The sequence below is a fragment of the Rhea pennata genome, chromosome 13 (genome assembly GCF_028389875.1).
Source record: "Rhea pennata isolate bPtePen1 chromosome 13, bPtePen1.pri, whole genome shotgun sequence".
In the NCBI taxonomy this organism is placed as follows: Eukaryota; Metazoa; Chordata; class Aves; order Rheiformes; family Rheidae; genus Rhea; species Rhea pennata.
This window is the reverse complement of record NC_084675.1, coordinates 21921856-21937788: the sequence shown is the minus strand read 5'-3', so window position 1 is coordinate 21937788 and position 15933 is coordinate 21921856. Positions and strand designations below refer to the sequence as shown.

Sequence of the window (15933 nt, the reverse complement as noted above, 5' to 3'; positions counted from 1 at the left end):
CCCAATTAACATGAAAGGTACCTCACTTGGATGATAATAGATAAATAACAACTTACTTCTGACAGAGGTTCCCCCCCCCCATTTTTAAACATAATGCATTCTTTGCTCTGAAAAACATCTTGCAAATCCAAAAAGACATAGCAAACAGAACAAGATGCCTCCAAAAAAAGACAAAAGATCTATACTTCATTTCCTCACAAAATATATATACATATATATGTATATATTCATGCAATGTTGGATCCCAGTATGAAAGCAAAATTGCATACTTTATATATCTATAGCTAAACAGCTAGAAGTTGCAATGGCAGCATTCCATATAAACTACCCAAGTGTTTTCATTTGAAATGGCTTTTCAAAAGATTAGGACCTAAAAGACTCCAAAAGCTTGTCTGACTTACCCTGCCACAAATAAACTCCTAAATAAAAGTTCTAACGTTCCCATGATAACCATTACCGTCTTTCTGCATAATAAAAATGCACATAGACAGTACTTTTAATTCTTTAATTAAGCCTACCTTCTTGTTTTGCACATTAGAAACATCAGAGAATTCATTTATGATCAGCCTGAGCAAGTAAAGATCTTACTGCTTCTTTCACTCGCTCTCTCGGGAGAAACCGTTCCACAAGGTTTATCAGATGTCACTCTCTTAGAACGAAATGTATCTAAATATATGATGCGTTTATTGCCAAGGGGTTGACTTAATGCTTGAAATCAAAGCCTGATGCTCAAAATAAATGGAATTACCTAAATTGAAACAATAATGCTTGATGGAAATGCTTCTGATTTTAAGGAGCTGCTGCCAAAAATCACACATTGGGCCGTTTTTGATACCCAAAACTTTGAAGAGAAATGAATTTAACAGCTATGTTTCTCTTCTAGACAGCAGCACAATTTAATCTGACAAAACCTGCAGCAGAGCTGATGGAAAAACGCAGGATGTCACTTTAAACTCCCCCCTTTCCAAGACATCCTGTTACATAAGCCCTCACCACAGTGCCTCCGCATCCCATCTGGATGGCAAACACCACCACACGTGCCGCCAAGAAAAACTCGCTTATGAATCAACAACGAAAATTTCTCCCCTTCCGAAGGAGCTCGTGGGTTTGGAAAGGACTGGCATGACAGAAACCTGAACACTGCGGGAATTTATTTACATTTTACTTGCAGTCAGCTTGAGGCATCTCCTCGCTCCATTTTTTTTTCTTTTAACCCTTGCAAAATGAAGAAAAGAAAGTTTGAAGCCAGGACAAAAAAAAGCTATGCAACTTTCTGGAATTCCATTTACGAGATTTGGTGAAATCATAGCTTTCCTCGAATTGGGCAATGCATTTTCCAGATCAACATACATTAGTTTTTGCATTGATCAGTCTGTGTTTGGTGGCCAAGCTGCTTCTCTTCCCAGAATGACAAGGATCAAATACTTCTTAGACTATTTACGTCTTCCAAAACCCCACCATGAAAGTCTAGTCCAGTTCTGTCATTTACAGGCCTCTAACAGTGAAGAAAATGTATGCTGCCTGGGTCCCCCAAAGGTTAGTTAGGATACTTGTTTATGCAGGGACTGAGTTTGAGTGATGCTGGGTAACCACCAGCTCAGCTCAGCAGCTTTCTGAATCAGACCCTACAGCGACAACACTACTCCATCACTGTAGTAACTACCCTGCAGACAGTCACAACACTGGAAAAGGTCCATGCACAGAGGAAATAGGCCAAAGAAAACAGTGATTAGAACAAGATACAATCAGTCTTCCATTTCACTTGTAACTTCATAGCTTGGAAAGATTCATGGTATTGATAAAGAAGATCCCTGGACACCACACACAACACATTAATTATAAACAGTCCAACACTGCTCTTCCTCACATCAGGGTTTGGGTTTTCTTAATAAGAGAATATGTAAAGACTTTCAAAATCCATGCAAGACTTTCTTGATCGTCATTAGAAAAAAATAGCACTCATTCATTTCAACTAAGTTATCATACTTGAATCAGTTAACTCTCACAAGGAGCACAACTTTCTTAGGAATTACTCACTCTGCCCCTTTCATATTTAAACTGAGTTTACACACTCCTGAAGCAACATTCAAAATCACTGAAGAAACTGCTTTTATGTTCACTGATTAACTAGGATGTTGCTAGCTCCTCTCAAGAAGTGAGGACTAAGGTCCTCACTGAAACTACAATACCAATGTTATTTTAAAAAACTCTGGCTAAAGCAAAGTATAGACTGGATGGAATAATTGTGCAGGGGCTGGAAAGAGAAGGTCCAAGTGACCTAATGCGTTAGGTTTCTCCAAAGCCTATGAACTCAGAGATGCTTGACAGCATATCGTGTGTGATTAACCTGCATGCAAACAGGATTGTCACTGACAGGCTGAACAGTTGCTCAAGTTCACAAATGGAAAATTAAATCCATAGCTTTTACTAATGGAAGAACAACAAGGGAAGTGTGAGAAGAGAGAGAAAACACCATGCCAATAATTTATTTTATTCCCCAAAATTGTGTTCTTTATTTCAGTTTATGAAACAGTAACTGGCCAGGAAAGTAACTGAAATGTATATAAGTACCCAGGAAGGAAGAGAAAAACAGCCAGCGTTAAATTATAGTGCTTATATAAAGTCAGTAAGCGAGTGCCAGCACTGATGCTATTTATGAGAACTGTGGTGCCGAGATAAACTCAACGGGTTCTCCTATTATCTTCTTGCCTAGCCCCAAAAGAGGTTATCACTGCCCTCCATGTGGCAGCTTTTAATTGATTCACAAAGGAGAAGCCATTTGGAACTGAAGCCAGACTTTTGCAGCTCTGCGAGGAAGATGTGCTTGCAAAAGGCAGCATTGCTGCATTAAAGCCATTCCTGAAGGCACTGTACAAAAAAGAAAATAAAAGGGGGGGGGGGCAAGCTTCTTTGGAAACGAAAACGCAAATGAGAAAAAAATGCAACAGAAATATTCTTTCTCCTCTTTTCATTTAAGAATGTGCCAAACTCTCTAACTTGTTTGCTTCTCACTCGTCTTGAGCATTTGTGCCCAACACTTCTGCAAATGCTCCTTCCTTTCTTCTCAAGTTCTCTCTGAGATTGTCAGATAGAGGTGGTTCACTTGATAAGGCTTAGAGAAGAGGTTTTGAATAGCACTCAGCCTGGGAGAACTGGATCCAGCTCTCCCATCTGCCACATGAATGATGTTGCAAATTTGCACAAACCACTGTCTGCTTATGGTTCAACACTCCGCACTGTAAAACCAAGTATTGTCCTACCTCGTAGTCATGACCTGGCATTTGAGAAGAAATGCATTATGGCCCCTGATAACGCCACAGTTCTCAGTCTGACATGCTCAAACAAATTTATATTTCCAAACAGCTACAGTCTATGGTATTTATTACTAGGAGAAGAAAACATTGGTGGAAAGCATTTCTAGCTACCACAAGATTAGCTCACTCATGAAGATATAAACCACACAACTTCTTGTCGGACTACTATGGCTTGAAAGATTAGCTGATGTCCTATCTAACAGAGAAACAGAAGTATGTGTTGAACAGCAAATATCAGGGATCCTCAACAGATTATTATTCTGAGCCCTACCACTAACCCAGTCCGCTGCCCTCCAACAAAGCTCCAGAGTGTCCAGAGCATGACTGATTCTTAAATTAGTGGGTCCAGCAAAGGGGGTGGATTAAAACTACAATACCAATGTAATTGCAACAGTCTGACTTAAGCTACAAAAATCCAGCAATTTCTAGTGCTGAATATACAGCCTAAAATATTAAATAAATAGGACAACATGTCAAATAAAAAAAGCTTGAATTTTTCTTCAAGTTCTCCAGCATTCTCCTGAGAGAAGCCAGGATCTAGATGCATGTCTCCAATTGCTGTGACCGAGACTCACAGGTACCTGTTTCAACTAGGCACACTAGTGTTTTAAACCACTGTCAGACTGTCAGGTTGTGAACAGTAAAATATGCAGAAATGAGATGTACATTAAAGCCAGAGCTACAAATAGGAAAAGAAGAGACAAAAAGAATGCAAAGGTATACAAAGATCAGGAAGGAGAGAAGAGGATAAAAAGAAAAAATGAGTATATTGCATAGCACTACGCGAATAAAAAAGGCTTTTTAAAGTGGAAAAATGCAAAACCAAAAAAAGACTAAATATGGTTCGTATCTGTAGTGCGTGCTTTCAGTAATTGTAATTTTATACAAAACTTTCTACATAATGGCAATAGTCTGCAATACCTCGTAAAACACACCCAGTGGCGAGAACTATTAGAGCTATGTGGTGAGAAATATTAGAGCTAACGGCTTGTCGATGAGATGCAATTTATTAACCTTCCTCCAATATTTAAAAACTGAATGACGCTTAAGGAACAAAACTGTGATATCCTTGCAGTTCAACCTGCAGCGCTATGAAGATCAAAATCTTCATAAAAAGCAAATGAGATGCTGAAACGATAGTGAATTACTGCGATCAGCATATATGACAAGTTACAAGCTGCTTAAACTCGCCCAACTTGCATGCTGGTTGGGTTACAGGCATGAATGAGCATATATGCATACACCGATCAAACTGGCATATATTACAGAGTCATGCAGGACTCAAATATGTTTCCTATTAAGCAAATGTGGGTGGTCTGGTTCTCCATCTTAAGAAGTATTGTGTTAATGAATATTGCAAAGCAGCACAGTGCTCAATTCTAGCTGAGCTGCCCTCTGAAGAGAGTATAACTATGCTTCACTCTTCTGTCAAACAGGGTATTAAAATTTCTTTCAACTAAAGAGGAAAAATACATATTTCTATCTTTATTGGAAGCAATATTATCACATAACAAAAATATTAAACTTTGATTATCAATTTCTTTCTATTCTATTTTTTAAAAAAGTTATGCACCAAGTGAAACAGAAAATGCATCATTTACGACATAGCTGAAAATCAGATTTTTGTTATAAGACATTTTGAAGTAATACTTTTTCCTATGCTATTTTTCCAAGACCACAGGTAAAATCACCTTTCATTTTATAAAGTTTGTTCAACATGCAAAATTCTGAATTTGAAATTTGAATTTGAATTCATTTGTGGATACTGCTATAAAACTTCAGTGGAGTTAAACCTGTATTTTTTGCTACACAAAGAAAATTAAAACTGCTGATGTTCTTATATCATATTTCACGGGAAAATCTCTACATTTTTTTTCTAGTACTGAAGTAATGAGCTATTTAATGACATATATTGTGTTTAAGTCATTTTGGTTTCTTGCCCAAAAACTACTCAATACCACAGCCACCCCACAAGCAAATTTATACCACAAACGAAAATGTATACTTCCAAATACAAACTTTCATCTCTCTCTCGTGGTAAACCTTATGCAGTGTATCAAGAATTTTTAATAAATATACATCTCTCCATTTTCTACAGCTTCTGCATATTATTCAAAATAATCTCTATTAAATACAGATTTGGTTAGTGATTTCTTTTATTTTTTCCTAGAAAAATAAAGGAATATATTTCCACTGACAAAACTTTAAGAAGAAATCTGAAACAAAAGGGAAAAAAAATAAGATCTTCCACCTTGGCTTGAGCTTTGCTAGCTATGATTGGCAAATGTAAGGCTGATGACATTAGATTCTCATTTAAGTTTAAAATAACGCATCAGGGTATTACTGCTCAGAGCAGAAGCAAACCACATTGTTAGGACAACAACATAATTTAGTTCCCATACTAGCACTGCACTTAGCCTTTGGTAGATTTTATGGAACAGCACATCACCAATAAAAACCAGATGGCCTATGGACTGCTAAAGCTAAGCAGATTCAGCATGGCAGGGCTCTTCTCAGTACCACTCTGTCAAATAGCAGGGATGAAACTGTGGCACAGCCAAACTCAGTGGGAGTGCTGTCACTGAACTGAACATGGCCAGGATTTCATCCTTGAAGCTCATGAGTCATTACAGATGTGCTGTTATCCATATGCTAACTCACATTATAGCAAATCCATAAACAAGCTACTGAAATCAAATTTCATTTCAACTCAATTATTAGTAGTGACAATATACTAGCTTATTACATGAAATCACCACTTCTGGACCAGCACTGTTACTATTAAATTCTCCTCATGGTAAAGTTCACTTGAATTTTCTTTATTTGTTACTGCAGGGTTTTATTCTTAGTATTGACTGCAAATCTCGATAACCATTAATATTTAGGTGCCCAAAGCAAACAGTTACTTGTGGACAGGTTCACATGGGGCATAGTGTTTTCCAAAGGCATACACAATCCCTAGTTTGTTATGGGTTGGCTCCCAAATAAAAGCAACATATTAGCCAGTAGGCAAGAGAAATAAAGATGTGTTTCAGATACCTGGATCCGAAACCTTTGGCACAGTGCTTCTGGCATCAAAGACACAAAACCAGTCCCTCCTGGACCCGTCATGCAGAATGCTGCTGCTTACACTGCTGGAAGAGCAAACCCTTTCCATTTGCAAGTCTCACTTCTATAATCCAATTTCCTCAGGATCGGAATGCTACATATAAATGACTTAATCCCTAGCTTCAGCATTCAGTCACATGATTATGTTCCTTCCTTTTTTAATATTTTCAAAAACCTGTTCTTCCTACACAAGCATTTATAAACTCAGTCATTTGATTTGTGCACACAGATTTAAGACTGTATGGAGGGCAGGGTTGCTAGTGTCTTGCTTTAAAATTGGGACAAGGGAGGACAGAGAAGGCTATCTGCTTTTTCACTTTTCATTTTAAAATCAATTTTCTGCAAAAATCTATCTAGGCTTTTAAAAACATTATAGGAACAATGTATTTCCTGTAATAATCACATACATTGATAAGACTGATAGACAAAAAGGTTTTGGAAATCAAAATTCCTTAGACCATAAGCTCCCTTAAAAATATATACTTAATTGGTCGCAGTAAAGACCTGAAGACTTCTGCTTCACTTATGTAACGATACAAAAATTGGGATAATATAGCAAATGGAATGGGGTTACTTTTGCCTATTAATTCTTTAGAGATAGACAGCAAGTTACTAGAAACGAAAGTGAGTCAATAGGACTGTATTTCCTCAACTCAGTTCTACACAAAGAAAGGACAGCAGACTGACCACCAAATAGTCATCACATTTTTTTCCCTGTAACTTTTAAACATAGTGCCCTAACAGAAGTATAAAAACAAAATATCAGATTCCTCAAACACCAATCAAAATCAGCTCTGTCTGGCTACATTCCTAAGCCTTAATTGGCATTTCTAATTGGCAAATGTATACAAAATACTTTGGTATAACAAATTACTCCCACTTAGTTTCATTATTTGTTCCATTTTAACTAACATAATATTTCTCAGTTAGATACTTGCTACACTTGGTGTGGTTGCAGCCAACAGCAGCAAAGAAATCTGAATTCAGATTTCAGGATGGAGGTACTTCTGGTGAGTATCTGGCACGAGCTAAATAAAACCAGTCCATTAGGATTCCTTCATAAATAAAAGCTAACAAAACATCTGTCTGGCAACTGCAGCAACAATACATACCTTATTCTTACAAAACGTATCCTAACTGCAATTATGAGATAGCTGAGTACAATTCCACAATTTTAAGTGTCGCATTCAATGTTTTCATGAGCTTAAAAGTAAACTCAGAATTTAAACAGTAATTCAAAATATCCTCCATTAATATCCTTCTGCAAACTACAGGAGAGAATTTATGGGTACAGTCACAATACCAAAAGTCTTACACCAGCCACGCTCCTTTGTGTTCCCATTCCATATTAACAGGCTTCCATCCACTGCAAAGGAAAGGAAGCAGTATTGTTTGCACTTACTTTCCACAAACTGACCACATCTTTCTCCTGGACTACTGCCATGTATCTCTACTTACACATGGATCTTCTAATATAATAATTGTCCACCTCTGCTGCTAGTGATGTCAAGGACTTCTGATAGAACAAACATCAAAAACAGCAGAAGTTCTGAGTCCAGCTCCCTTTAGGATGTGCAGGCATCTAAATACTCCCATAGAGGATATATTTAAGTCCTTTGGAGCCACACATGCTCAATAGTCCCATCAAAAATAGTCCCATTTAAAATCGGCAGGAGCTGCAAAGTAGGGAGTACTTCTCAGAAAGAAAAATATAAAACTTGCATTGCACTTGAAATGGGATCAGACCTTGCTGCAAGACATATTTTAGCATAGTAAATGCATTTCTGAGCCTAGTTTTAACTTTTCTCATCCCAGAATTAATTTAGTTTGTCATTAGAGAGGACAGCAAGGCATCTGATTCCTATTCATATTGGAAAGCTTATAGCAACTCCTAAATAAAAAACCCTTAAAGAAGAAAGTAATAGATAGGGTAAGTAAAGATTTTTTTTAAAAGGCATACTTGCATTTTAAAGTAGTATAACATTTCAAAACACAGATACTAGAAAAACAGCAAAGCCCGTGAATTATCATAATTATTCACAATTATTTATCATAATTATTATGTACAGAACATACTTAGAACAAATTTCCACCCCCCCTCAGACCTACTTCAATAAAATTATTTTAATTATTTTTAAAAACATAATTACAGAAACTATGACAAAGTAAAAAAGGAATTATTCAGGATAACCTGCACACAAGTATACCTGCATTTATGTTGGAATGATGTTCCGATAGGAAGTAGAATGGGATCACCAGGCAACTACTCATATTTCAAGGATAGAGAGATGGACTTCAGATCAGCAGCTTGGGACCCATTTTCATTTCATTTCTTTTGAGGGCAATCAATATACAACAGTACGAGGTCCAGAATAAAATTAGATAATTGCAGGGCTCATTAGGATAGCAAGATGTGTTGCATGAATGAAGTCAGGGAGCCAAGACAGAATAACAGGAATAACAGCTCACAGGCCATGCATATACAATACAATTCACCGGTTCTATTCATATAATACATAGCCTATTACCAGTGGTTTAATTTTTTTTAAGGGGGGTGTCCTTCGCAGTATCAAAGTTTAATTAAATCATCTATAGTTAGACCCCAAGCAGCAGGCTGTTCCTGCCCTGTCTACACAGTTTAAGTTCAGAAGTTCCAGTAATATACTCACAGCGAATTCCATAAATCATGAGAGGATCAAGCTGCTTCTTCCCATGCTTCCCCTGGCCTGAAAGGTTGGAGATGGCCTGAATTTCCCGATGGAAGAGATAATCCAGCAACGTCAACGCCATCTTCTCGGCTGTGCGGCAATTTGTGCTGATGTGCAGCATGTCAGCAGGGGTGATGGGGCAACGGACCCGCATTTCAGGATTATTTTCATCTCCAAGCCACGTCCCGTTGGGATAATCCTCTAAAAATACAGATTGTAGAAATTCTAATCATGGCACAGAATGAAACAGTCAGGTTCAAATTATATTTAAAATTTCTTAAGACATCATGAACTCTTCCAGTTTTCTTCATAGCCTCCATAAGCATCTTTCAAATTTAGAACTAGTAGGCTCAAAAAAGTTCTTCTCAAAGCCGTATCAATAGTGACCAAATGTTATTAACAGCTGCATTATGGTCTACATGAGGAACTCGTGGAATTAGTCCAGATGTCTAACTCTAAACCAGGTATCTTTTCAAAGTCTCATGTACTAGAGGTCAATGACTGGAAGAGCACTGCTTATTAAGAATGTTCTTAATGTTTGACAAGTTTAGTCAGTCTCTAAAACTGAACATTAGCACAACCCTATAATTCACAACAGAGCTGTTCAGAGCTTCTGAACCATATTTTCCCCCATAAGCATCAGATCAAAATGAATCTAAGCAAGATTATGATAAGTTTAAGAAACTGTAATTAATGGTGAGCAGTAACTTATCTGATTACTTACAGAAAGAACATCTTTATCAGTGACAATCATTCAAAACATAGCCAAAGATCCCAATCGATATCTTGCTTTGCTTTAAGTTTTCTGACCACTAACCTAAAATACACTGTAAGCACATTATTTACCAAAGGAACAGCCCCAAATATACCTTCCCTTGTAGTCATGGATGAGATCATTAGCAGCAGGATATATTTTAATTTTACTGGCTGTCCGAACCATATCTAGCCTATATTTTTTTTTTATACACACGCACATATACATACATATATATAAATACGCGTGTGCGTATCTCCAGAATCTTTGGTTTTGCTCCAGTCTCCCACTTTGGGAAAAAAAATGACCCACTTTAAGATGAGAATTATTAAGCCCTCAATGGAAACTCATCTTTGTTGGCAGTACCAAAAGCCTGTGGATCCAACACTAACCAGAACCTTGAACAGAGCTCAGAAGGGAAACCAGTTACCAACCAAGTAGAGGATGCCATACAGGACTTTGGATGAGACTCTCATTCCAGATAAAATGAAATTTCCAATACAAATCTTTATAAGGCTAATAGGAACTGGAAAGAACAGCGTTCAGTCTACTATTTCAATGTTGACTGACACAGCCCATTTGCATTTGATTTCTGTGTTTGCCCAGCTTTCTGGAGCAAAAACACAAAGCCTCCTGGCTTAGGAGTCACTCAGACCTTCCACACTGGAGTTTTACTGCTTGTTTCACATACCCTCAGAATGATTTATAAAATAAAAGAGGGGCAGGGGAGGGGAGAAATCTTTCAAATATATGATTTATCACTGAAGAAATGCCTATGTGATAGAGCTTTATTGTATATGCCAAGTCACAAACTCCCGTTTTTCCTAACCATTCTGTTCACACAACAGAATAACAGAGTTTAGATGGATGAGTACTTTTCATATTGAATAGGACAAGACCTCTGTGTAAGCAGCACCTGTATTTTCAAGTACTGGCCTTGATTAAGCAGCTTGTGTTTTACTAGACTGTAAGTCAAAAGTATGCAATAAAATGTGACATATAAAAGCAACTCAAACAGTAAAGAACACTTTTCTGACATGACCTTTGGGTTGAGTGATACTATATATAACGGATGAAGATTGACCGCAATGAACAGCAGTATGAAGGACTGTTAGATTATGCAATATTTATATTACAATATTGATGTACCATATAATCAACTATAGTAAAGTATAAGAAAAAACAAATTAGTGCATATATACACATATATATAGAGAGTTGTTGTTTTTATATTTACACACACACAGACATATATATGTAAAGAAGCTTGAGGTGCTAGCTGTTTTTTTAATATATATATTATATATATTTATACGTATATAAAACATATATAATAACACATATTATTACATATAATATTTTATATATATATATATATAAACAGCTAGCACCTCAAGCTTCTTTTTCTATATCTGAACTTAATACCTTGTTCTGACTGTGTGTGTATATATATCTATATATATCTATAGCTATCTATCTATATATATATATATATATATATATATATGGTTTGTTTCAGGTTTTTACTTGTACCTTACTTTTTACCCTGAACTGTGTAAATAAAGCACACTAGCTATTTCTGCTCACAATATCAGGTGCCATCTGCAAAATAAGGTGGTTCATATTAATTACAAATTGTTTTGAATGCTACTGTTTCTTGCCTCACAACAAGTCTGGTTAACATTACTGGGAAAAAGAAACATTCTGCTACTAAAGATAAATTCTCTGTTCTATAAAAATTAAGACAGAGCTGGCAAAGTAAAAGATTTCACTGGATAGATGTGCAAGTTTTTCAAAAATAATTTAGCAAGCTTGAATAAATGATTCTACATCCTATCAAAATTTTACTGCTACCAGTTCAAACAATTACTAATAGATACAGAAGTTATTTGCATTCACAGTTCATCTGCTCTCTTGTCTAGCAAATGCTATCAACATACATGAACTGAACCAGAGATTTTTTCCATTTGCAAAATAATCAGCTTTTCACTGGCAACAAGTCCAGAACATACTGTTTTTACCACATGCAACTTTACTTTTATTGCTAACAGCATGAAAAAGAGACACTATTTTGTTATTCTGACCTATGAACACACACTTCACATGAATTTATCTCTTGTTTCTTCACCATGCTTGAAAAACTTCAATAGAAAACTCCCTCTGCTTCTATATCCTGCAGCAGAAATAGAAAGAGGTAAACACGAAATTCATTAAGGAAAAAATAGCTGTATGGGACTCCCAATGGCTTTTATACATTTCTACTCAAATGTTTGCAACAGTTCTTCAATTCAGTCCAAACTAAACCAGCTTGAATGTGCTGTGTTATTTCATTTCCCCTACATTAGGGTGCAGTCTTTGAAATGAAATCCTTCCTGTGAAACTGATAGACATCTGGAAATGGTACCAAAATGCTGATGGTGCTGAGAGATTGGTGGTTTAGAAGAGCCCAACATACCATTACTTTAATTTCTTCACTGAAATAACCAGTTTTCCTCTATCCTCCCCTGATTCTCTGTAAGCAATAGGTACTATGAAAACAGAAGCACCAAAATAGTCTCTCCTACTTAAGAAATTATTCAAAGACTCTAATATTTGACTAGAACATACATACAGGACACAGAATAGATACAGAACACTCAAAAATGTGAAAAAGGATTGCCTCAAGATGTCAGGATCCCTTTAATCAACAGTTAAAGACAACTTCGTAGTTTGCTCTACCATTTTATAGCACATGGTGTAGAAATCAGTCTAGCACTTACTTCAAATTAAATTGAAATCAATGTTTAAAAAACCCCACATTGATTGCCTCTCAAATTTATAAATAATATTTACTATTATTGTTATATGCAGAAAAAAATTAGCTAAATCTTAAGTTAATGTAAATGACTAATGTTTCTTCCCTGGTCTTGGCACTGCTCAGAAAGATAACTAATGAATGTTCAAACTGAATTTCTCATTTAGATTTTACACATTTCAGGAGGAGGGTTCTCTAGGTGTTCTGGGTTTTGTTTCGTTTTTCTCTTAAATCCTATTATTTCCAACCTGCGTATCTTGCATCATGTTCTTCTTTTTAAAAATTGAAGACAAATTTTTTTTAAAACAGCAATTCCAACTCATGATAATATACAATGACATTTCAAATGCATTAAGCATGTGAAACATTACTACAATATTATATTGCTTTATAATTGTTTTGCTTCACACTACATCTTTGCTAAATATATAATTTCATATATAATATCTAAAAAAGACACCAATTATTGTATGTTCACGCACAGCCTTTAGTCCATCTCTTCCCTACAAATACATTTTAGGCCACATAAATATATACAAAAAATACATATACAAGCCTAAAAAGCAGAGATTCATAGCTTTGCGTTACACAGAACTTGCATATCTAATATTAAGCACATGCATACAACTCTGCTGTGTCACAGGCAGGGACTAACATCTGTGCATCAACATCAGGGCACAAAAGCTACACCGCTCTTTATCATACATAAAAATATCATTATTCATATCAACCTGCCAACACATCTGTCATTTTGTGTACAGTAAATACAATGCGACTAGCACCAACAAAAAGTGAAAACAAGAAGTGCAGAGCCAGCTGCGAGGGAGGCAGGACTGCTCCAAACAAATGGAGTGGTATGGAAGAGAAGAAACTCAATTGAGAAGGAGAAACACGTGGAGTCTGATGAAAATTCTTCTTTTCTCTGAACAATTTAGTACATAGGTACCACTGACGAAAGCTGCATTTGAAGCCTCTAGCACTCTAGCTCCTTTTACGCTATCTGTAACAATTATTTATCCATTTTATTTAATTTCCAGATGAGTCAGGTTATTTAGTACCTACACCGTAACAGCCAGATACCAAGTCAGCTCTCCACTAGGCACTGTACAACCAACCCTACACAGCAGTGTAGCGTCTTCTAGTCCTTAAAGGCTGCCAAAAGACAAGCAGCATGTGCAGTGCTGGGAAGGAAGCATATGGTGAAATACACATTTAAAAACAAAACAAACTATAAGCATTCATTTGCACTTCAGTCTAAACATACACCTTTTTATTTTGTAGCCTCGATTTTTCTTTCGTTAATTTGCCTAATCACCCTTCTGACCCATTTTAACTCTGGCATTCAGAACACTCTCTGGAAAGGAGTTAAGCTGTGACTGTGCGCTATGGGGAAAGGTACTCCCTTGCATTTCTTTATGCTAAATGCTATAATGTCATAGAAGGGGCTCTCAATCATTTCTACTTCCAGTGTTAACGTCGTGACATTTTTATCTGATTTGCTCTCTGCACTCAGGAACTCATTTCATTGCCAATCTAAATTTCTAATTCTTCACCATTTTTACCAAGATCAGAAAATTTGCCTTTATATCTCCATTCCAGTGAACCCAGAACTAGTTTGCTTCTCTCTGCTGTTTACAAATCTTTTCCTGCTGTAACAGGTACATTTCTTCTGTCTCCCAGCACAGGAGACCATTCCTCTCTGATTAGAGAACGTAAGGGTCTCAGCAAGCACGTGGGAGAAAAAGAAACCTGTGGCTGCTCCACAAACACCCATCGCTATGGAAACAGCATGCAGGAGCTCTAAGCTTAATATCAGGAAAACCTGTGTCAAGAAAACAAAAAGCAGACAAGAGTCACCATGGCTTTCAGCTTCGCTGGAACAGGCTCTGGACGTAGGGGTGCGTTTTCCCGCGCAGGGAAGCGGCGGACCCTGCGCTGGCACTTGCTGCCCTGGGACCCCCGCCCGCTGGCGGTTTGACATACGAGCATTAGCAGTAAGACTAGAAGCAAAGCCGAATTCCAGTCTCTCGCTACGTGCTGTCAGTCATTCCCTTCAAACAAAGAAAAATAAAATGAAACACCTGCCTGTATAAATACTTGAATTAACATGTGCCATTATTCAGAGCAGTTGTGTTTATTTTACTAATAAAGTTGAGTGCAAATCTGGCATTTGCAGCAGGGGAGAATGACTGGTAGTAGCAGTACAAAGATATAAAGTTGAATTAACCTTATGAGAATAAACCAATTCCTAACCTACAAAAATAAACCTCTGTTTCTAAAGAAATTAAATAATATTTTGGCTGATGTGTAGGAGATTTGATTTTTTTTTTTATTTAAACAAACTTCTATTAATTAGCTTGAGTCCTGTGCCCCTGCAAGGGTTCACAGGGGTAGTGATTATCAGAGACCGCCAAGTGCAGGCTTTACTAACCAGCAATCATTGAATAGCTAAAACTAGGTTTAAGCAACAGAGTGAAAAGCACACAGTATGTTAACATCCAACTTAGATACGTGACATAAAGCTTGTTACAAAAGAAATTTTAGACGACTACTTTTAAAGCTCTGGCAATTCCTGGCAAGGAAACACCCCTGCCCCACACACAGGAGGATCAGAAACCCACAGAACTGGAGTTTTTCACCTCACTTTTCTTGTGAGGTGAAGCATGCACATAGAAGAAAGATGGCCAGAAGAACCTCATGCTCTAGGTCTAACCTTTCAGGTGGCACAAAGGATGTGGCTAAAAGATAAACAGTCCCACAACACATCTTTTGGCTGGAGGACCAGTATACTATACCATGAGTCTGAAAATATATACTGCACTCTTTTCTCCAATTACTTTTTTTGATACACAACACATGGCAAGAAAGAACAAATATGCACATGAATTACCATAATATATTTATGTGTTTTACAAATAAGCAATAATTTGCTTTACAGATGGTAATATAGTGCATATAGCACCTGCAGCATAAAATTAATGAGATTACCATTTTTGTTAAAAATACGGTATCAGTTTTAGTATATTGTTAAAAACAGAGACAGAAAAAGGACATCCCCTTACCTGATGACTAATGAACAGCCAGTGAATTTATTCAATGGAAGTGGAAAGTAAGGACTATTTGACCAGCTGTCATTTAAAAGAATCAGCTAAAAATGTCTGGATAAAATTGAGAAAATTAAAATCTTTGGATTTAGAAGGCTTTTAAATCCTTAGGATAAATATTTTATGTCAGTACTTCTAATTTCTAATTTAG

The 15933-nt window shown here is 36.7% G+C and overlaps 1 protein-coding gene across 4 annotated transcripts in view; it reads right to left on the bottom strand.

The window, feature by feature from the left end:
• Positions 1–15933, bottom strand: part of BANP (BTG3 associated nuclear protein) — a 166129-nt gene that overhangs the window by 98039 nt on the left and 52157 nt on the right. For all 4 annotated transcript variants that reach the window (XR_009959770.1, XR_009959771.1, XM_062586226.1 and 1 more), the window contains exon 7: positions 9092–9331. Coding sequence is in view for 2 of the 4 variants with exons in the window: in XM_062586226.1 (XP_062442210.1) it covers positions 9092–9331 (240 nt within the window). In the remaining 2 variants the exon portion in view is untranslated. The remainder of the gene's footprint in view (positions 1–9091; positions 9332–15933) is intronic.